General features: G+C 42.5%; 1 protein-coding gene across 2 annotated transcripts in view; it reads right to left on the bottom strand.

Moving 5' to 3' along the window:
* SLC44A5 (solute carrier family 44 member 5) overlaps positions 1-11,752 on the bottom strand; it is a 179,283-nt gene extending 167,531 nt beyond the window's left edge. The window contains exon 1 of one of the 2 annotated variants that reach the window (XM_037907465.2): positions 11,136-11,752. In XM_037907465.2, coding sequence (XP_037763393.1) covers positions 11,136-11,172 — 37 coding nt within the window. In that variant the 5' untranslated portion in view covers positions 11,173-11,752. The remainder of the gene's footprint in view (positions 1-11,135) is intronic. The other variant, XM_037907467.2, reaches the window with a different exon arrangement.
* Positions 11,753-24,295: the final 12,543 nt, after the last annotated feature.

Raw genomic sequence — 24,295 nt, 5'->3', positions numbered from 1 at the left:
GAACAATCAAGCTATTTGTAAATGGAAGGATTCACCAAGCTTGACAGAACTGCCATTAATCCACTGGGTTATTAAAACAGCACTAACTATAACTCTGCTACAGTTATGTCTCTGGTGACATTTCTGTATACTCCCTTATATTCAGAGGGATACAGCTCAGAAAGACCGCCACTGTAGGCTGAAACATGCCATACAAAGAACTAATCATACAAGGAGTTCTATTAGATGCAGCAGGCCTGAGCCTGCTGCATTTAGGCTGCAGTTTTGTTAATTTCCTCCAGAGTGGTGACATCATCTGTACCCACACTGATAGGGAGAGTGTGCAGGGAGAGCAACTGCTCCAATCTATGTATCAGACCTGAATGGGAGTAAAGATAGTAGATTGTTGTTTCAGTATATCACAGTTAAATAGTATTTTGGAGGGGAGAATTCAATTTTTCCTCCCCAATATGTATTAACACCTGCATGTTAGTATAACAAGTTCTGACACAAGTCTGTTCCATCAGAAAGTAATCTAACTCATTACCCTCTTTTCTTGTTGGAGATCTTTCAGTGGTGTTGTGCTTACTCTGATGAGACAAATCACTAAGCAACAAATAAGCCACTACAGCTGAATTGTGCATTACCTGTATTTTGAGGCAAGTGTATTGTAATGATGTTTTTATCCGCTTTTCCACTTGGAATTCCAAGTTTCCAGGGGTTCTGAGTCTGCCACCCTTTTTCAGTTTGGGCAGTAGCTTTACTCTGTGAATGGCCCCATTGAGACTGCTTGTAAAGGGCTCACTACTCAACCTGAGCAAAGGTGGCAGAATCAGCCCCAAGTTGTTTTCACATATAATTTTTTGACTTATCTGGGCTGAAATTTAGCATAAGAAATTTGGCTCAGGAAACAAAAGTAAATAAAACAAAACATCCATTTGGGCTCATTATAAGTTCTGCAATATGAGCCAAATCCTTTTTCCTTACTTACATGGGACCTAATCCAATACTTAGTGCTTCTTAAGATTTGGTCCATCAGATGTCACACTGACTTCAGCTGGGATATCTGTGTGAACAAGATGAGCAAACTTGCTGTCATAAATAAAGATAACAGGATTTGGCCTTAAGAGGTTTGCTGTCTGATGTGGCAAATAAGTTATTTAGGCTATTATTTGTACCATATCAAGAACTCTTTTGAACCCGGATCTTACAAACATTTACATACATGCATAGCTTTACTCAGGGATGTTGTCTCATTGAAGTTTATGGGAAAATTCACGTGAGTAAAGTTATCAACGTGTTTAACCATTTACAAGATCAGGGCCATTATGAGTATCCATAAAGGCCATGAAAATACCACTGACAGTGACACCAAAATTCCTGAAATACCGCAATTGCCCAATAGACTAAAAAGGTTACAGTTATCAGGTAACCAAAGTTTCAAAAATTGCCCTCACTATGCATTTACATGATAAACAATATTGCCTTTGAAAAAGTTTCTATGTTCTGTTGGGTAAATAATCTGTGTTTTTAAAAAATAAAAATCCTAAATACATATATTCACAATAGTGTAACAATACATGTCTTTAAAATTCCCTAGACACATATTTACATGATACCCTATTATAGTAGGCTCTGTCAATATGATGCATTTTTAAAGTCCTTAAATATATATTTACATAATCCATTCTTTTAACAGTCCTGAAATACATATTTACACAATAGACTAATCTCTCTAAAAAGCAATTGCAATCCATTTTGTCTAATCTCACACAGTTCTGTGAAGGATTTGTCTCTTTAATTTTGTCTTTTTCAATACTATCATTTAATTTAACTCATGTGAGGAAAAAATAGGATAATCGAGGGCCTAATCCTGCTCTCACTGAAGCCTCTGACACAATTCCCTATTGACCGTAAGGGGTGCAAATTTGAGCCACAAAACTGTAATGCAAAACATGAAAAACTGGTATTTAATTCTTAAATCTTTCTAGATAATGTAGATTATTCAGTGAATGATGCTTCATACTTCTATACTTTGGAATACATAAGCACAAGAAAACAAACTAAGGGTAGAATTTCCATAGTCTAAGTAATAGATTTGTCAGATACACAGCCATGGCACAAGAAAATTAATGAGCACCCTCAGAATTTGCAACCAGCCAATAGTTAATTGGTTTTAATTAGGGGTACAGTCTCCTAATCTAGGGCCTAATCCTGTTCTGAGATTAAGCATTTCTCATACTTATAGCAGATAGGGATCTTACTCATGTTAATTTTAAGGATCAGCAAACCCACATCCGATATAATTTATGGCCTTGTGATTTTTTTCCCCAATGTGAGAGTTCATTTAATGCTTATGAAGCTGAAATGATAGTAACTTCCAGCTAGAGCCATGTATTGTGTGGGCAGGTGCTGTGTGAGGGTCCCCGCATAGCTCTGCCATATGCACCTTAATTATGACCTGCACTGCAACACCACCATAAATCCAGTCTGGAAACTCTCCTGAGCAGATATCACAACTTTGTTGTGGGTTTATTTCTTAAATAGGCAAAATTGCAATCGGAAATCAGAGTTTCATTTGTGACTGTCCAAGGTTTCATCACAGAGGTGAAAGTCTAGTACACTAATTCACGATACTGCCTAGGTACGTGTTAAACTGTTATTACTCCTCTTATGTGTTCTCCCACTTTTCTATATTAATTTTGTAGCCATATTTCCTCCTATTGTGAGAACTTTCACTGTCTACAACTCTCTCATTTAGAGGCATGGATCAGGTTAATTGTTGAATTCATACAGAGACATGAATAATGTATATAATAAAAAATACATGGTCAGCTAGGAACAGAACATTTTTTCTCCAAAAAATAACAGAACTTTGAGGTAAATTGTAATACTTCTGAACAAGGTGGACATACAAATGTCAACATATACCTCCTTTCCCCTATCCTTTCCCCCTCCCCACTGAATTAAGATGAGTAAATCCCCTAGCCATTTATCAAAAGCATTACAGAGTAGCAGTAGCTGCTCAATAGTTGATGGTACCATACTAGGAGTCCAATTTTCTATTCCCTCCCTGCAATTTCCCAAACATAACTATCTTCCTGAAGTGTCACATAGCATGACTCATCCCAGGGTATCGACAGACTTGGTAAAATTCAGAAAAGTTTTAAAGTTATGGTATTCTGAAAATGTTAACAAAATTGTCACGAACTGGACTAAGATTGCACAGGACACAAACAAAAACAAAAAAGTATTTTCTCATTACTGTTGAAACCAACTCTATGGTGTTAAATCAAAAACTCACCAAAAATCCTTCTTTATGATCTTCCCTCCAAAAAGAGAGAAATATGTATCTAATCTGGTCCCATTTTAATCAATGGGAGTTTTGCCATTGCCTTCAATGGGAGTAAGACCGGGTCCAACAGTAGCACAGTTCTGACTTTACCACCTGACTCTGCAACCAAAATGGCATTTCCTGGGCATTTCATAAACAATATTGGCTAATGAGAATTAGCAGGACTGTACAGAAAAGTTCCCCTGTTAAGAATCAGTGAGCAGTCTGTTTTAAATATTATGACAGGTTTCAGAGTAGCAGCCGTGTTAGTCTGTATTCGCAAAAAGAAAAGGAGTACTTGTGGCACCTTAGAGACTAACAAATTTATTTGAGCATAAGCTTTCGTGAGCTACAGCTCACTTCATCGGATGCATTCAGTGGAAAATACAGTGGGGAGATTTATATACATAGAGAACATGAAATAATGGGTGTTACCATACACACTGTAACAAGAGTGATCACTTAAGGTGAGCTACTACCAGAAGGAGAGCGCGGCGGGGGCGGGGGGGGGAACCTTTTGTAGTGATAATCAAGGTGGGCCAGTTCCAGCAGTTGACAAGAACATCTGAGGAACAGTGGGGGGTAGAGGGGGGGGAATAAACATGGGGAAATAGTTTTACTTTGTGTAATGACCCATCCACTCCCAGTCTCTATTCAAGCCTAAGTTAATTGTATCCAGTTTGCAAATTAATTCCAATTCAGCAGTCTCTCGCTGGAGTCTGTTTTTGAAGTTTTTTTGTTGAAGAATTGCCACTTTTAGGTCTGTAATCGAGTGACCAGAGAGATTGAAGTGTTCTCCAACTGGTTTTTGAATGTTATAATTCTTGATGTCTGATTTGTGTCCATTTATTCTTTTACGTAGAGACTGTCCAGTTTGACCAATGTACATGGCAGAGGGGCACTGCTGGCACATGATGGCATAGATCACATTGGCAGATGTGCAGGTGAACGAGCCTCTGATAGTGTGGCTGATGTGATTAGGCCCTATGATGGTGTCCCCTGAATAGATATGTGGACACAGTTGGCAATGGGCTTTGTTGCAAGGATAGGTTCCTGGGTTAGTGGTTCTGTTGTGTGGTGTGTGGTTGTTGGTGAGTATTTGCTTCTCTGTGTATATAAATCTCCCCACTGTATTTTCCACTGAATGCATTCGATGAAGTGAGCTGTAGCTCACGAAAGCTTATGCTCAAATAAATTTGATAGTCTCTAAGGTGCCACAAGTACTCCTTTTTTAAATATTATGTTACAGTAATGCCATGTCTGCTAACGATGCAGCCTTGCGATAATTTTTCCTTGGATTGCTTTTTAATCTTTCTTTCGACATTACTTCAAGTACAGGAAAAGACAGACACATCTCTGGATATTAGCTGCTCACAACATGTATGAAGACCTGGAGGCAACACTTCAATGAAGCTACTCTGATTTACACCAGATGAGAATTTGGTTTCGGGAGCATTTCTCTGCCAAGAATCATCAAAATATTTCAGTCCACTAAATTTAACAGCATTTGCCATGTGGTTATTTCTCTCTTGAAAGACTCCAAGAGGAAGCAGCTATGTACAAATGTAAAGTTATCTTTCCTAATTTCTCTGAAACACACGTTATAGCTGAAAATAAGGCACTTAAAGTCTGCAACTTATTTCCTCTTCTTTGAATGATTACTATAAATGTAAGTCTCACTAGATGGTAATCAGATCAGACATTTTAGTATTAAATGGATTTGCAAATATATATGTGTATATAGCTTTAAATGGTTGCTTATAATTACCTCATACAATGAATAAAGTTTGTAACACATAAGCAAAGATACCAAATAATTATTTAATATGATTGTATTTATTACATAATGTTTTCATGTTCCTACCCAAAAATAATTATGCTAAAATAACAGTTAAGCCACATCTACACTACCTGCCGGATCGGCGGGTAGTGATCGATCTATTGCATCTAGTGTAGATGCAATAAATCGATCCCCGCTCTGCTGTCGACTCCAGAACGCCACCAGGGCGAGAGGCAGAAGCGGAGTCGATGGGGGAGTGGCAGCCGTCGATCCCGCGCAGCGAGGACATGAAGTAAGTGATTCTAAGTCGATCTAAGATACTTTGACTTCAGCTACGCTATTCTCGTAGCTGAAGTTGCGTATCTTAGATCGATCTCTCCCCCCCGTGTAGACCAAGCCTTAGATTCTTCAACATAGAATTTCATAGTGGGGAAAAAACAATAAAAAGTTACATTAAGTCTTGGATCTAGTTACCTTTCATGTGTTTTTTTCATAATTTTCCTTGCTACTGTTATTAATCATAAAATAAATGACAGTTTGAACAAATGTTTGTGTCCTCAAAATCCATATGCTCCTCCTGATTGATCCTACAGTGAAGTTTAAATGCCTAAATTCATTTCGATAGCAAGAGAAAGAAATGTTAACACATGCAGGATCAAGACTTCACCAAAGGATCAAACAGAATATGAAGTGAGGTACTAAGGGAGAAAGTTCTTATTCAAAAAGAAATATCTGCAATAAAAAACTAATTAAACAACAGTACACAAAGTAAGTTGCTACCTTTTGAATTCTCTTCTCCCACCTCCCAAGTTTATTCCACGGTGAATAACCTCTATTAAGTCAATACAAATCAGAAAAATTCAGTCATACCTGAACTCTTTGTACTTATGTACTGCAGTGGTGTCCAAAGAGTTATTGATTTATCTGACATACCATACACAGTGGAAGCCCTAGATAAAATGGACCAAATTTAGATAATTTATAAGGTTCAAATCCATTTAAGTTAGTGGAATTGCGCTCACTTATATCATATTTGAATTTGGCCAATGAATTAAGAGATGATGGGAGATTCAGCCTTGAAGTGCCTGCCACCTGCCTGTTGAAGTGTAAATACCACAAAGGGAAAAGAACTGTTTTAGTACATAGGTATTACTAGTAATGGGATGAAATTTAAGAGAATATGTAGTCTGACTCTCAAGAAAAAGTAATGATAGTGATGTCTATTAGTCTTTGGAACTCTAAAACCAGGGGAAAGATTAGTAAATGTGCAATAGGATCACTTTTGCATTGGCAGGAAAAGGACTAGATGATCTAAGACAGAGGTGGGCACACTACGGCCCACGGGCCACATCCGGCCCGCAGGACCATCCTGCCCGGCCCCTGAGCTCCCGGCCAGGGAGGCTAGCCCCCAGCCCCTCCCCCGCTTCCCCCATCCCCCGCAGCCTCAGCGCGCCGCGCTGCCAGCGTTCTGGTCTGCCGCTCTTGCCGGGCAGCGCAGCAGCGTGGCTGGCTCCGGCATGGTAAGCGGGCAGGGAGCAAGGGGTCCTGGAGGGGCAGTCAGGGGACAGGGAGCAGGGGGCAGTTGGATGGGGTGGAGGTTTAGGGGGGGGTCAGGAGACAGGGGGTGGTTGGATAGGCGTGGGAGTCCCAAGGGGCCTGTGAGGGGTCGGGGGTGTGGATAGGGGTAGGGGCAGTCAGGGTACAGGGAGAAGGAGAGGTTGGATAGGGGGTGGGGTCCTGGGGGGCAGTTAGGGGTGGGGGTCCCAGGAGGGAGGTCAGGGGACAAGGAGTGAGGGGGTTGGATGGGTCAGGGATTCTGAGGGGGGCAGTCAGAGGGCGGGAAGTGGGAGGGGACAGATAGGGGTCGGGGGCCAGGCTGTTTGGGGAGGCACAGCCTTCCCTACCCAGCCCTCCATATAGTTTTGCAACCCCGATGTGGCCCTTGGGCCAAAAAGTTTGCCCACCCCTGATCTAAGAGGTAAGATTCTACAGGGTGATGTTTATTGAACCGTACTTTTGATGCATATTTTTAAATAGTGGTGTCTCGTTTTGCACCTGCAGTTTCTGAGACACAACTGCACAGGCACTTTGAAAGTGCACTTTAGGTGACTGATTTAGAGAAACAAGCAGATTTTACATATCTAACCAACCTAAATTATTATTAATATTTATTTGCATTATGATTGTACCTAAGAACCTCAATCAAGGACACGTTGAGCTAGGCTACAAACAAATAACAAAGACAACAGTCACTGCCTCAGAGGACTTGCTCCCTGCCATTTGCAGATGTAAAAAAAAAAAAAAAAAGGGAGGACTAACTCAAGGTGAATTGAAAATAATAAAGATTGGCCCTTACATACATATATATATATTATATATATATGTATGTATCTCCTCTCATTAATGCTACTTACGAAAATACTGTCTGAAACAAGATTTTTTTAAATTCTGTATTCTCCTCCCCCAGACCATTTCTTCAGTGATGTTATAATCTAAGGTTTATTTCACTATTAGTTACTATGGAAATAACTGTGATGGCACAAACACATAATTTTGGCATTGCTAATGGCCTAATCCTGCACCACTGAGGTCAATGGGAGTTCTGCCATTGGTTTCAACAAGAACAAGAATTAGTCAAGTGACAGATGTGAGTGATTTATTATAAAAATAAAAGCTCTCTCATTGTTTTGTTTTTTAAAAACTCAGTATTAAGCTATGATGGGAAAGCAAGTGCTCAGGAATTTCTTTGTTTTTCACTTTCAGTGGCAATCTTCTCTATGAGATGATCCAACACCAGACCAAAGTATGGGGGGAGGGGGCCCCGCAGGCAGGTAATTGCTGTTTTACACATGGAAAAATTGTATTCTATTTCATCTTGATATCTTTCCACTGGAAGATAGCAACTGAAAGATTTTTATTTTTTTTCCTGAGGGAACAGGTATTTCCCTTTCACACTGAAAAAAAATCTCTGCTGGAGAGAGAGCCTTGATAAAGTCAGCATCACTGTTCTTGATAAACCCTTCCTATTTTCTCCATTCTGGGGGCAAGAAACCACATTTCTCTGTCACAAGCTTACAGCTCTTCTAGGGAAGAATGAATCCTATTACCTGGATTTAGAAAGCTAATAAGCAGCTTGCTTCCAAGGATGATCTTATAGTCCCTTCATGTGTATGCAGAGAAACAATATGGCTAAAAAGATGTACTGTATTTTTTTAGAAGAGGATGACCCCAATCCCACCCAAAAAAAAGTCTGCATGTTTACTAAAGCCTTTTATCAAGCTATGTTCACTCCAATAGCCATCCAGACACTGTCCAGTATCTTGGCTTTCCATCAGCCATTCCAAATCTAGTAACCCATCATCAGTTAGAGAACGTGTTAGCTCAGAGGGAGAAGGAGACAGCTAATAAGCTGTCCAGGGAGCCTGCAGTCTGCTGTCAGCCGGGAATCTGACTTAAGATATCTCTTTTAAGGCATTCAATTGATGCCAGAAGTCAATGGATTTAAGCTTTTGAGAAAGGTTTGCCTCTGTCATTTATAAAATAATAAAACCAACAGTGGTCTGGTGAAGTAGGGTTCCAAGAAGAGAGGCTAAGGGCACCTACTCCTTCAAAAAAAATATTAATGGGCAGGTAAATAGCCAACTATTAGCAGAGTCAGAAAAAACAATTGAGATGGTGAGTGACTATTATAGCAATTTCATGTAGAAGCATACAATGTTGCAGATCCTGAATTTAGAAGGTTTTGCACTATTTCATAGTATAAGGCCAGTAAGGTAGAAAGATTAATTCAAACTTGCTTTGCTTCACTATAAGATTAAAGTAATTATTTCTGATGACTCCTTAGGAGGCACATGCTACATAGTACCTCTAAGAAAATAAGCACATGCAAACAGAGAGATAAAAAAAGAAAAAATGATGATGAATGTGAAATTGCTAAAACAGCAAATATTCTCGTTATTATATTTCAATTTGTAGTTCTGAAAAATTACAAGTTGAAATACAAGACATTTTTCCAAATGCATTTTTCCATATAAATACAGGTAGTAGTATCATGCTAAAGGACTGCAGATGTTCCAAAGTAACATGTTTTTAAAATGAAGCTAAAACAACGTTGTGTGACAACACAATACAGTTTCCAAGTCTTCTTTCCATTTATTTTCAAAGCAGAGCTTTCCTGGTTACAAGCGAGGGAATTTTATGCTGCACTTACAGGAGTATGAATTCTATCTACCAGCTGTTTTCCCACATCTAAATACTCTGTTTCTGTGATCCTTCAGATGAGTGTTCTATCTGCTTTTCTATGCATTGGAGACTATTACCACTGAAGTTAACTGCAAAACTATTGACTTCTCTGGATCAGGCTCTATGAGGAGTTAAATAACTTCAGAGATATTAGTCAATATTTTGGAAACATAAATTTCTTCCCTGAAGTTCTATGATTTCTGGTGAGGGTTTTCCCCCTAAGAGGTTTGTTTATAACACCCTTTCTGCAAAGAATTCCTTGGTTTGCTTAGACTCATCCTGCAAACCTTTCTCAGGCAAAACACCCACTACTGGGGAAGCACTAAAGGATCAGGTGCTTGTTCAGGCTACCATTCACTTCCCTGAAGGAAAACTAACCAGCTGTGGTCCTTCAGGGCCTCAGTGTAAATAACTCAAATTGTCAATTTTTGATTAAACAGATATAGTTATAAAGTTTTAGTCCACAAAGGTAAATCATAAAATTGGGTTTTCTGAGTTATAGCCATGTCACACAATATGCATATTACACCAAAGCAAGAGTTTTATTTTCCATGTATGTCCCTTAGTGTAAATGATCTCTGAGTATGACCAGCCTGCTGGGATGCAGAGAAAAGGAGGCTTGTTTCTAAGAGGCTTCTGCTCATTCTGCAGATTAAAGAGGGAAATATTTTGCCATGGAAATCTCATGCATAATTGGAACAGGAAAACTGCACTTGGTTTTATGGAGACGCCTTTAAACAGATTAAGGAGCCTGCTAAACCTTCTCTTCTGCCGCAAATGAATTAGCTACTCAGGAGCAATTAAAGCAGCGCTCAAGCACGGAGATAAAGTTGTGCCCCCCGGTGACCTTCTGCTGGAGGAAGCGACGTTTCGGCTGGCAGGACTCGGGCAAGGAGACAAGCGGCTCGCTGAGTCCCAGTACACCGGCTCCAGGCTCTGCACCCCCAACCACAGCATCCTCCTGTCCACAACTCCCCTATGCCCCAAATCAGACCACTGCGAAGCCGCCCAGTGCCAGCGCCCTGTATCCGCACCCCCGGAATCCTCCTACCTCTGCACCCCGAATCGCACCCCCCTCACCTCTACCCTGTGTGCACAACCCCGCACCCCCAGCTCCAAAATATTGTCCACACGCGCCCACCACTCCAACCCGAATCCAATGCTCCAGCCCCAGCCCCGTGCTCCCCTCCCCAGCACACCACCTGCCCCAAAGCCAACCCCCTCCCCCGCCGCCCAATCCCGGGCTCCGGATCCCCCCTAAACTGAGCACCCTGCACCGCCGCCCGAGGGCATCTGCCCCTGCCCCAGGCCACCTGCCCCTGCCCAGCTCCCTGCAGCAGACGCTCGGACCGCTGCGCCCCAGACAAGCCCCCCAGAGCCGGCGATGCACCTGCTCCGGCCCCGGGGGGCAGAGGCGGCTTTCCGGAGAGTTCTGGCCCCCGCTCGCCCAAAGCCCTGCGCCCACCGAGCCCCAACTTTCCCACCTCCCCGAGGAGGCTGCAACAAGCCTCCCCCCCCTCAGCCGCGGGGAGGGAGCTGCTCCCAAGCCCCTTTCCCCCCGCGCCAGGGGCAGGCAGGAGAGCCCCAGCCCCTTCGCTGCGGGCGGGGGGCGCCGAGGGGGCCCAGCCCCCGGGAGCTGCCGAGGGAAACAAACTCTTGCGGCGTCGGCGGCGGCTGTTCACTTGCTGGAGCCGCGATGTAAACAGGCCAGACGGAGGCTCCGGCTCGCCCCATCCCCATGCACCGAGCGCCCGCTCAGCCCGGCGCCCTTTTCCCGGCGGGGGAGCGGGGGCTGCTTACCGTAGGGAGAGGCGGAGGCTCCCCCCTTCCTGGCCATCTTCGCCCGCTGCCCTCCGCGCCTCTTCCCGGCTCCTCAGCGCGCTCTTTGTTGCTGCGATGGCATGGGAGGCAGCGGCGGCCGGGCAGCCTGGCGCTGGGCTCCGCTCTGCTGCCGCCGCCGCCGCTCGTGTCCCAGCTCCTGCGCCCAACGCTGACCCCTCTGGTCCCGTCTGGGCGCCAAGCCGCCACTGCGCCGAATCCGCGGGGGCGGCGTCTCGGCAGCGGCAGGCAGGCGCGAGGGAGCCGGGGGAGCTGTGTGTGCTCTGCGGGAGCCAACCCGGGCTGGCCTTCCAAAGGCGGGGGGGGGGGGGGGGCTGCGTGTGACACCTCCTGCAGCGCGCGGACCCCCACTCCGCGCGCAGCGCCCCCCCCCCCAATGCAGCAGCACCGCGCAGGCGGCCCGGGGAACGCCGCACGCCCCCCGCCCCCCCCCGCAAAAAGCAGCCTCCCTAACTTCTGCCGCAGCCTGGCTCCTGCTGCCACCAGAACTTTGGCAACTCCTGAGCAGGGCTGCGGGGCCTTCCCTCGGGGGAGCGAGGACAGGAAGGTAGCGGCGTAACTTGAACGCACCTTGTAGGGCACTAGCAGGATGGAAGTTACAAAAAGCCCATCTGGCTTCTCGGGTGGAGGCCGGAAGCTGAGCTGCTGATCGGGGTGAAGCGGTTGGGCTGAGGACAGCAAGGAGCGCTCTCCCCGTCGGAAGAGCGCCTCTGGGAAAGATTTGCAAGCTGTGTGGTGTCTACAGGGCCAGACTGTTTCTTGAGACCTTTTGCCACGCATAGAAACTATGCCGAACTCACCAGCAGTTTGTTGCTTGAGCCTTTGGCAAGTGGCCCTTGGAAAGTTTCCTCTCCAGTTTTCAGAGTAGCAACCGTGTCAGTGTGTATTCGCAAAAAGAAAAGGAGTACTTGTGGCACCTTAGAGACTAACAAATTTATTTGAGCATAAGCTTTCTTGAGTTACAGTTCACTTCACTGGGTGCATCCAGATTGTTATGCCATGATGGAGCTGTCCTTTCCCCTCATGCTGATGCCTGTCTGGGAAGGCCGGGTTGTGTCTTACCACAAATCAGACAGCTGTGTCTGGAGAGGTAGAAGGAGCATGAACAGATATTCAACAGATATTAGTTTATTTTTAATTCTCACCTATGTCACCTTTGTCCGGCTTGTCCTTGTCCGTCCCTGCACGAATGCAAGTCGATGCCACACCATTCTACTTTGTTGCAAGCACGTTCTTTCAATTTCTGGCCAGAGTTTTGTCATGGGATTGGCCCAGCGCATTTTTGGTCTGCCCAGCGATCACTGGGAATCCAGTCACTGATGCGGGTTGTCCACCTATTGTCTTACCTGCGGACTACATGACCCGCCCATCTTCACTTTGCATTGTATATTGCCTGCACTACATCAGTCACCTCTGTACACGTTCTGATCTCCTCATTCAGTATACGATCACGGAGCAATGTCTTACACATTCTCTTTTCCATTGCTCTCTGGCTGACAGCGAGTTTTTCTTCCTCCGCTTTCGTTACTGACCAGCTTTCTGCTCTGTATATCTTGTTGCTGACAGAACCCTGGAGTTAAACAGTTCTTTTCTTTTCTTCATGGGCAGTTCATCATCCATTAGAGACACCTTTATTTTGTTGAAACTTGCCCACCCCACCTTTTACCTCCTACTGCATTCCCCTTCGAATGAGTTGTCTCTGCTCAGCTGCTGACCCAGATAAATGTATTTGTTGACCGCCTTGATTTCTTTCCCATTTACAGTGATGATTCCTTCTACACAATGCTCATTCCGCATCCACGTCGTCTTCGACATGTTCACTTCCAACCTGATATCATGCAAAAGTGCAGTTGCTGCAATTTGTTCTCCATTCTGATGTGTCCTTTAATTAATTCTGCTTCCCCCCAATTAAAAAGGTTGTCTATGTGTCTGTTACAAGTAAACTGAGCAAGGCTAGTCTGAATATCACTGAGACAGTAAACATGGAGCCCTATACCATTTATAAAGTCACTTTTCAGAGCATAACCACCTTTAATGGTAAGAAAATGGAAAAGTTAGAGAAGGGCTGAATTCCTGCTCCAAAAATCTGAATTTAGTTTAGGCCTAGGGCAGGTTTATCTGGCAATGTGAAGAACTTTTCTCTCAAAGGAGAGGAGCCCAGAACGTGGACAGGGCCAGATTAACACAGGGGCTTTAGGGACTGCAGCCAAGGGCCTCAGACTAAGGGGGGCCCCCTGCAAAAATGAATTTGTAATTATATACAATTCAGTGGTCACCACCCCACCGATTGCAATCAACTGGTCGATCCTGGAGCCTCTGCCAGTCGATCGCGGTCTCCGGGCCGCTAAAAGTCCAGCGGCACAGCAGGACTCAGGCAGGCTGCCTGCATGCCATGGCCCCATGCTGCTCCCAGAAGCAGCCAGCTGCTGCCATGTGTCTGCGGCCCCTGGCAAGGGGGAAAGGTGGCTCCGTGTGCTGCCCCCGCCCCCAGCACTGTCCCCGCAGCTCCCATTGGCCTGGAACCAGCCAATGGGAGCTGCTGGGGTGGTGCCTGTGGGTCCGCGCAGCGCTCAGAGACACGCTGTCCCCCTTCCCCCCAGGAGCGCACAGAGACAGGCCAGCAGCCGACCACTTCCGGGAGCAGCATGGGGCTATGGCAAGCAGGCAGCCTGCCTGAGCCCTGCTGCAATGCCATCTGGGAGCTAGCTATGGTAAGCGCCTTCTGGATGGAGCCTGCACCTCACAGCCTCTCCTGCACCCCAACACCCTGCCCCAGGTCAGAATCCCCTCCTGCACCAAACTCCATCCCAGAGCCCACACCCCTCACCCTCTCCTGCACCCCAACCCTCTACCCCAGCCTGGAGCCCCCTCCTGCACCCAAACTCCTTCCCAGAAGCTCATATAACAGTTATTCTAAGATAAGAAGTCGGCTATTTTGAATTAACTTTACTATATTCTACATGTTTTAAGACTGAAATGTAACCACACAATGGCTTTATGTTAATTAAGAGGCAAGTTGAGTATAGCGTTAATAGCTTCGATGCCATAATTGTGATCATTTTGTTTTAAATTAGGAAAAAGACTTGTATATAGGGGCCCCACAAAATCTAATAGCCCCAGGCCCACAGGAGAGTTAATCTGGCCCTGAACACGGGATTGGGGGTGAGAGGGGAGGTATGCCTTCCTCCTGCCTCAGTTAGTAAGGATTGATACCCCTATGTGCTGGAATAAGATGTTCGCTCAGAGCAGTGGTTCTCAACCAGTGGCCCATGGGCTGTTTGCAGCCCAATCAGCATACAGCTGCAGCCCATGTGACATCCTCAGGGCCATAGACATAGTATATATACTGTGTGGATGCAGCCAATATAACACATAAAGACCTGCATACACAGCCCACAATGGTAAATAAGTTAAGAACCACTGCCTCAAAGTGACCCCATTTCATCAAAGTATGTAAACATGTACTTAGTTTTGGGTATATGCACCAGTGCTTTGCTGAATCAAAGAGTGCTTGTCTTCAGTGCAAAGTTAACTCAAGTTCTTACTTGAGTGTTGCCCCTAACCTAAGTCCCAACCACACTCAGAAAACTCTCACTCCAGTATAGTAGTGGTTTACACCTGAGCTGGGTGGGTATGTGTAAGTGTATGTGTACACTGCAGCTGGGAGCAGCCTCCCAGTTGCGTAGACAGATTGGCACTAGCTCTGCTGGAGCAAAAACACTAAAAATAGCCATGTAGAAGTTGAGACTCAGACAGCGCTCAGGCTAGCCTGAGTTCAGCCCAGGAGATCAGGGGGCCTTGAAAGCAGGAACTGCAGTCCTAGCTGCAACCTCTACACTTCTATTTATAGAAGCTGGAGCCAAATTGGCTTGAGTCTGTCTGCGTAGGCTAGGAGGCTCACTCCCAGTGGCAATGTTGACATAAAACCCCGGTGCCGCTAACACTCACACTGCAAACACAATCATTCTTTAGTAGGGATGCAGGCAGATTGCATATAGCAGGCACCTAGTAAGTAATTCTCAATGACGTGACTGCTCTGACAGTACCTGCTGAACTAGTGACTACAACTTACATTTGTTGAGAGCCCGGCCAGCTACCATAACTCTCTCTTTCTTCATATCTGTTTCTTGTTTTGATTTCTTTCCAGGTTTCTCCTTCTCTTTTTTTCTAAATTAATAGACAGTGTAAAGGGATGGAGAATAGTTGCTGCAGTTGTAAGATTGAGTGTAGGGGTATATAGGCTCTCAGCCTTATTGCATATGAGGTTTAAATAAAGGGATAGAGATATTTACCAGCTAAACAGAAGGCTCCATTTCATCCAAGAGTCTTGCTCCAGGAAGAGTTTGATAATTAAAGGGCAAATCCTGACGCACCCCACTACCAGAGGTCCCCCTGAGAGCAAAACTATCCACTGTGCAAAGGGATAGGCTGTATATGGGAGAAGGTGGAAGGGAAGGTGTATATGTGGGGGAAGGTTCTGTATAACCCAGGATATGGCAAAATGATCCTCTGGCTCTCTCCACACTGCAGTGCGGGAGCACTGGATCTATGAAGAGGTAAATTAACCAGTGACCTAAGTAGTCTCCATGGAGCAGCTCCACCCTACTTCACAGAATATGGGGGGAAGATTCCTTTCCCTGTTCCCCTCGTGGATACTCCTTACTCAGACTGGTCATGGGATTTGACTCTCAGGGAGGGCTACAGCCAGAAGTAATGGAATTTACAGAACTGGTTCTGCAGAACAGCACTACCTCTGGGGCATCAGCGTGACCCAAAGCAACCTCTAGCTGGAGGAAAAAAATGAAACCGAAATCTGACACCTATGGATGTCAGTCAGCATAATTACCAGAACCAGGCATCTCTCTGTAGTTTAATCTCTCAAGTCTGTCCTGACAAAACACAGCCATGCACACTAGGCATTCTTTTGGTTAGGGTTGTTTGGTTTATTTAATAAACTGCCAATTTTTAACTATTATGATTGGGTTCCTATGATTTTCTCAAAAGAGTAAACCAGGAGCATCATTTGTAGTATTAAAACAAGTTTAACTTATGTGCTGTGTGAACTTGGCCCAATCACTTCAGCTGGGATTGTCAAAGGAACCTAAGGGATTCTGGCACTCAGCTACCATATCAAGTCATTGAAAATCACAGCCTTCACCTTTTTGTCTCTGTCTTCCTTTGCACTCATTGTCTGTCATATATATATATACACACTGCTTTTAGGACAATGCTTGTTTCTATGTGTTTTTACAGCACCTAGCTCTATGGGGCTTTAATCTCTGCAGAGGTCTCTAGGTACTACTGTCAGACAATTAAAAACAATAATCATCAGCACCAGTATCAGCATAATCAGCATCTCATTCTTCCCCGAAAAGATGGGCACAACTCCTCTCTACTACTAAGGGAATTGCACCCAGGTATCTGAGGGGAGAATGTGCTTCAAAGTGTAAATTGCATACAGTCCTTTGCTGCAGCTGCTAAAAATAACCTTATGTGACATGAGGTTCACTATATAATTATTCTTAAAACTGCATTTTAAGCCTACATCCATTTATACTTTGCTGTTCAGTATGTAGCTTTTATTTATCATCAGATGACAATATTTCTGTTGCTTTATCTATTTAAAATTACTGACAATGTCAGTACAAACATTTATTAAAAATCCAGACAGCAGTCTCTTACCACAGCACCCTTTACTGTTGATTTGCGATTTAAATTTTATATTAATTTGAATTTACACATTACAAGTATTTAAATAATGACTTCTGTGGCAGGATAGGACAAACCGCAAGTTAGTCTTATTGATGTACAGTAAAAATGGAAGCTGTCTTGGTTTTTCTATCATTCAATGCAGATCATTCAGCCTTCCAGAGATTCCAAAACTGATCTACAAAACTACCACTTCAAATACAATCTTGGATACTAATGACCAAAAATCATTACTATCTGATCACTATTCTGTAGTCCATGTGAAATGAGTTTAGTGGACTGAGATCAGTTCTCTGTGAACAGGGATCCATGCTGAACAATCAACACTACAATGGCAATAATCTTCCCCCATGTTGATAGTGGATATTGAACTCCCCTCACACCCCAGTGACACTTTAGAGCAGGGTTGAGGTACATTGGTGAGACAGTTTAGAGAAGCTTGCTCTGCTACTATTTTATGGCAGAGATGACTTCAGACTCCAAAACTACAACTTCACACTTTTATGAACACTAGTTCACACAGTATTTTTAACTGTATAATTTAAGAAAACCATCTTCCACTTCAAATAATCCCACACAGTGCCTCCCTTTCCTCAGATGTAACTCCCCCCCAAAGCAACTCTTTGTTTCAGCATGGTTTTGTTGTTTCATTCTTAAATCAGGTCATTAAAAAAAAGTTTTAACAACAGTTTAGAAATAAATTTAATGTTTATTCAGCTTGATGCAAAATTAAGAAATGTCTCAGTTCTGCAGTACAAAAAGACTGACCACTGAAAACATATACATGTACATAAATATGCTCTCTCTTTCACTGTACACAATATTTTTCACATTACTCAAAACATTTAAGTGGTAAAACCCAGGATGTTTTCAACAAAGAGTTCCTTTCAAAGGTACTTAGTGGTTATGAATATTAAAGTTATAAGTAGTTTTACCCTACCCACTCAGCAGCTCTAACCATAAAATACTTTTTATTAAGTTACTGTTCCAGCTTCTGAGCTACTCTAAATGTTAAATATTTTTGACAAGTAGATGCTTTTATTGCAACTAGGAAGCTCTGTTAAATATTTAAAATATGGCTCTCCCAGGCAGAAAGGGAAAAAGAGCAGCATGTCTGAAAGTTTTTTTCAGATGCTAAAATACTCAATGCAGTAAATATTATCTAGCTTGGATTAGTATCACTGGTGCTTTCCAAACCCAGTGGTAAGCAGTGTCCCTGCCCCCAATGGCTATTTTGTTTTGTTTGGGGGTCTTATGTCTTTAACCTGCCTATATTTCACTCACAGAGCAAATTAAAGTCATGGTTGTCCAACTAAACTGTTTCTAAAAAAATTCTTCAGAAGATGGGTTTGAATCTACCATTCACATAATATAGAGGAGAATACATAATATTTTAAAACAAATTAGGAGGGGATAGTCTTATCACTGAAGCATGAGGCATAAGTACTCTTCCTGGATCTGCCATTGACATCCTGTATTAGCTTGGGCAAATCACTTAAGCCAAAATCACTACTTACTTCAGGTTAAATTCCTTACATTGTATAAAGTGTTTTGAGATCCTCAGTAGGCAGATGCTAAAGGAGTGCAAGGTACCATTACGTGTGTCATTAAAAGTTTGAGATTTGTGGATTGAGCCTGCATTTTTGTACGTCCAAAATTCCCAGTGAAGAGTCAATGGAAGTTTTGAGTGTGCCAGGAATGCAGGGTGAATCTCTTTAATTGTACAGATTTTTCCATAAATCCAATATGAATGTTTTAAATTGGTCTCCATTACTATCCATTATTCTCAAATGTGTGTGTTAGATATTCAAATAAACATACCTCAGTGTTTTTTTTCTGAAGTTAAGGCAAGAAATTAAACTATGTGCGTAGGCAAACGTAGTGTCCTATCTAAAAAACTCCAAGACTGAACAAATGTGGCTTTATAATAACAATGAGGCACAAACATCGGTCCTCACTGAAGTTTTGAAACAAAGCAATGTTTGAGTTATCCAAGCACAAAACAAAACAAATATCTGAAAATGTTTATAACTAAACAGTGTATACTTTTCACATGAAGAAAAAAGCCATGTAGGCTTTTTTCCTAAACTTTCCAAAATACATATATCACTTTCGAACTGTTATCCAGTTAAAGAAAATACTGTTTGTGATAAAGTTGCAAGAGTTTGAAAACAGCCACTTAGAATAAAGATTCTATCTCAGCCTTATCTATAGTCACTATTGTGATAGTACATTCAATGATTAATATATTTTAAAAAATCAGTAATTTAATTAAAGGGAAACTGCCGTGCTTGTTACATTGCCCTATTCTGAAGTTATCCTGGTCTGTCGGTTTTGACTTCAGGATACCAATGCTAAAAATTTTATTTATTTATTTATTTATTTTGCATTGGAGCCTCACTCATCTGCACTACATGACCACACAGAAAAACCAGATGACTCTCCCCCTTCTAATGAAAATTTCATAGCTGATGCTGTAGTGAGGTCTGATATTGCTAAGACTTAATTAAATAAAAAATATACTGCAGTACATTTACTAGCAATAATAAGAATAATAAAAATACTTAGCACCTCTATAACATCTTAGGAAATATTAACATACATAATTAGACCTAGACTGCAACTGTCAAAATAAATGAACTGAGTATATTTTGCAATGCATTATCCTTATTTTTTATTGTGTTTACTTGCTAATTTACACAATTCAGCAATAATCCATGGGTCTCCTGAGCATTAGTATGAAATAGGATGTTCTATTGTATTAAAGAACGGGGCTAAGCAATATATAATCTATACTGCAGAAAAAAAAATCTCACAGGAGGAATAAGTAAAATTACTGCAGGCTTATTAGCAAAGGGGTAGCCTGTATGCTCAGGCAAAGGAAAGAGAGAGAGAGAGAGATTGTCTTTCTCTCTCCTGTGATGATTCTGGTAGGATCCCAATTGGAAGTGCCTCAACCCTGCCTTACAGAGATGTAGAAAATTCTTTGCATGTTCACTTCTCATGTGAACTCTTATGTTCATGGTATGCATACTAAGAAGTTGGATAAAAATATAAAATAATCTTACTGCAAGGTTGCAATGTAACACTACTTTGATGCATATAACCCAGAACAATAATACCCAGTAACCAAAAATAGAGAGAAACAAAGCAGTCTGCTCCCTAAGGCAGTGAGGTGTAATTCACCCTAGCTTGTTCTAGAGACTAGCTCATTCCAGGTTGACTCTGATTGCAGAATCAGGAAACACCACCGCTTTTAAAGTGATAGCTTGCAATTCCAACACAGTCCTCAATACACCGCACGAACAAATTGAGCCTGTTCCTGGGGGCCTCAATGTTTGAGTGCCTCAGGGTCTTGATAAGGCATTGGAGAAGTCTGACATGGAACACCCCACACTGCCACTGACTAGGAGACATGAAAAATAGCAGTGGGGAAGCAATTATTTGGGGGTGTGGAGGGTTAGTGTCCCAGCTTTGAGTTGCCTTTGCCTACTGCTGCTGCTCCTGACTGGGGACTTCTTCTAATCTCCCTCCCAGCTATTGCTGATGCCTCCTATTCACAGAATCATAGAAATGTAGGGCTGGAAAGGAACTCCAGAAGTAATGAAATTTATCCCCATCCTGAGGCAGGATCAAGTAAACCTAGACCTGTGGGTCTCAAACTTTTTTACTGGCGACACCTTTCACATCACAAGCCTCTGAGTGTGACCCCTCCCTAATAAATTAAACACACTTTTTAATATATCTAACACCATTATAAATGCTGGAGGCAAGCGGAGTTTGGGGTGGAGGTCAACAGCTCACGACCCCTCATGTAATGACCTCGCGACCCCCTGAGCAGTCCCGACCTAGACCATCCTGACAGGTGTTTGTTCAATCTGCTCTTAAAAATCTCCAGTGATGGGGTTTCTCTAACCTCCCTTGGAAGCCTGTTCCAGAGCTTAACTCCCCTTATAGTTAGAAAGGTTTTCCTAATATGTAACCTAAATCTCCATTGCTGCAGATTAAGCCTACTACTTCTTGTTACCTTCAGTGAACATGGAGAACAATAGGTCACTGTCCTCTTTATAACAGCCCTTAATATATTTGAAGACTATCAGGTTCCCCTCTCAAACTTCTTTTCTCAAGACTAAATATGCCTGTGTTTTTTTAACATTTCCTCATAGATAAAGTTTTCTAAACTTTTTATCATTTTTGTTGCTCTCCTCTGTACTCTCTCCAGTTTGTCCATGTCTTTCCTAAGCGTGGTACCCAGGATTTTCACAGTACTCTAACAGAGTGCAGACTGTGCTGGATAATTACTTCCCATGTCTTACATTCAACATTCCTGTTAATATACCCCAGAATGAGAAAAGTCTTTTTCAGAGCTTCATCACATTGTTGACTCATATTCAATTTGTGATCCACTAGAACTCCCAGATCCTTTTCAGCAGCACTATCACCTGGCCAGCATCCTGGTGTCCCTGTCTCCACTTCTATCCCTCCAGCCAGTCTATCCCTATTCCCACTCTACTCACACTCAGCCAGCTTGTCTTTCTTCTCCAGCAGGACTGTCCCTGCCCAAGCCAGATCTTGTCTCTGTACTTCCTCTCTCCACTGGCCAGTCTGTCCCTCCTCCTCCCTGCATCCTCCTCAACAAACGTACCCTTGCACAGGAGGACTGAGCAGTAAAAAGTACTGTAGGCTCACTAGCAAAGGTGAAGCCAAGGTACTGAGGCTGAGGAAGAGAAATGAAGGATTGAAGTGAAGGAGTGAAACAAATTCCCTGCCTAACAGGGTTAAATTTTTTTCTATTTCACACAGATAAGATCAAAAAACAAAAAACAAATCAACAATTCTGTAACATGGTAGGGTAACAACCATGTTTAAAACATTTTTATCTTTGTAGCATATATAACACCTTACTTAGCTGTTACTGTTTGCACAGGATTTTAAAACAATTGTTTTAGTTCAGTTTAGTTCATAAACCAGATGTTGTGGATGTTGAATGTCATAGAAAACAGTCATTGGTCTACAGGGGTTTTGGACCATGCTTTCAAATTTATTGAAATATTAAATCTCTGCCGTAGAATTTTATAGAATGACTTAAAACCTAATGGAAGGATAGCCTTTTCTGTTCAAATCTACAGATATTTTAAAGTAATGTCTATAGAACCCAATTATATTTCTATAGAATTCAGCTGGTTTAATCCCCATTAAATTCTATGGGATTTGTCTATAAGGGAAAACACAAACATACCATTTTACTTTAATAATTATACATATGGAGGACATGGTGAATGATAACAGGAGAGGACCCTTGCTGGATAGGTCCATAGGAGACCCTGAGGCCATGTCTACACTACAAAATTATGTCGACCTAATTTACATCACCATACAGCCACCACAGTTATTAACTCGTTTGTGTGCGCGAACACTTGGCTCTGTGTGTCGGCGGTGCACATCCTCACTAGTAACACTTGTACCAATTGGATTGTCAGTGTGGGGTATTCTGAGATGGCACCTGAAAGCCAGTAAGAGTCGATGTAAGCAACACTGTGTCTACACTGACACTGTGTTGACCTAATTATATCGACCATGTCTCTATGCCGCTCTGGGAGGTGGTGTTGCTAAATTGGAGTAGAGAGGCACTTATGTTAGTGGGAGCCAAATTTAATGGAAGACTCTTCCACAGCTAGGTTGACATGAGGCAGCTTACTTCGACCTAACCATGTAGTGTAAACTAGGCCTGAGTGCTTAAACCAACTCAATGTGGATATTACACAGTGGTGTAGAACCCATAACAGGCTGTAGATATCTTTTCTTTAGAGTTATTTCTTTACAGCTCTCTCATTTCTGCTTTATGTAATGTTAAGATTGTGACTGTCAGTAAGAACATCTGCTTATTTTTAATGGGCATGACAAAATATTTTTATCAGCCTGTCCCCATATTGAAACTCAAAGATGTGGACAAACTATTGTTGTGTCAAACCAGAAGTAAATATAAGATTTTTTAAAAGCGTGCAAGATGCAGGGCCAGATTATGAAAACTGGGACTGTCCTACCACTGTTTGAAAAACTTTTCTTTCTACTTCTACAGCAGCTTTCTACAGTTTCATTTGAGCCATGCTCAATCAAGGAAGGGTGCTACATCAAAGGGACTTCACTGATATAGAAAATGTCCCAATGTAAGACATGCACAGCATGAGTACAATTCACAGTTTTGCCACAGACTTCTGTGTCATCTTGAGAAAGTTACTTAGGGTGGGATTCACAAAAGTATTTAGGCACCTAACTTCCTATTGGCTTCAATTGAAATTAGGTGCCTAAATGTCTTTGTGAATCCCATCTTTATAGCCAGATTCTGATACCTTTACTACTGTTGATTAGCACCTTACTCCATGAATAGTCACAGCTGGACTATACATGGAGTAAGGTGCTATTCAGTAGGAATAAGGCTATCAAAATCAACCATTAATTTTTCTGTGACTCAGTACCAAAACTGTAAAATGCGGATACTAATAATTCCCTATATCACAGTGGTGTTGTGAGGATAAATTCACTCAGAGGTGTTCATGTATTACAATGATAAATATCTAGATAAATAGGTGATAGATGGATAGAAAGGTGGACTGCTCAATAAATTAAGTACCAGTAGTTAAATCGTCTCAGTAGATGCAGTAATATACTGACTGATGAGTTTCTTCACCTAGATATCTTCCCTGAAGATGGCCTATGGGATACCATTCTATTTAGGATTTAGCCCTTCCAAGAGAACACTGAAACTTGGAATCCTTTTATTTGCGACCTAGATAGTATGGTGATTAGCACATTAGAAATATATAGTCAGCAGACACCAAAATCTTGAGGATTTACTTAAACAAGACATAGTCCTATCTTGTGGCTAGACCTTTTATTGAACTATGTTTCTTGTAAGAACAGAAACATGTCGTGATAAATGAGTTAAAACCAGCTGTCTGTCTATTTAATCAAGTGTCTCCACCTGGAAAAATGCCTCTTTCAAAAGTAAAGAGACAAGGTGGGTGAGGTATATCTTTTATTGGACCAACTTCTGTTAGTGAGAGACAAGTTTCCTGAAAAAGAGCTCTGTGTGGCTTGAAAGCTTGTCTCTCTCACCAACAGAAGTTGGTCCAATAAAAGAAATTACCTCACCCACCTTGTCTCTCTAATATCCTGGGACCAACATGGCAACAACTATACTGCATCTATCAAAAGTAGTTATAGGATACTAGTTAATGAGATTATGGACCTGATTCTGATTCCAATCATATTGGTGCAAGTCAGGGGTGACCTCAATGAAGTCAAAGGAGTTACACTCATGTAAAGCCTTTGTGAGATCAGAATCAGCCTCTGTTTGTCAGTCAGTATGTACATATTCCAAGAAATAACACAGAAAAGATTCCAGTATGAAG

The sequence above is a fragment of the Chelonia mydas genome, chromosome 8 (genome assembly GCF_015237465.2).
Source record: "Chelonia mydas isolate rCheMyd1 chromosome 8, rCheMyd1.pri.v2, whole genome shotgun sequence".
NCBI classification, from domain to species: Eukaryota; Metazoa; Chordata; order Testudines; family Cheloniidae; genus Chelonia; species Chelonia mydas.
The sequence above is the reverse complement of the archived record's forward strand: the minus strand, read 5'-3'. Positions and strand labels throughout refer to the sequence as shown.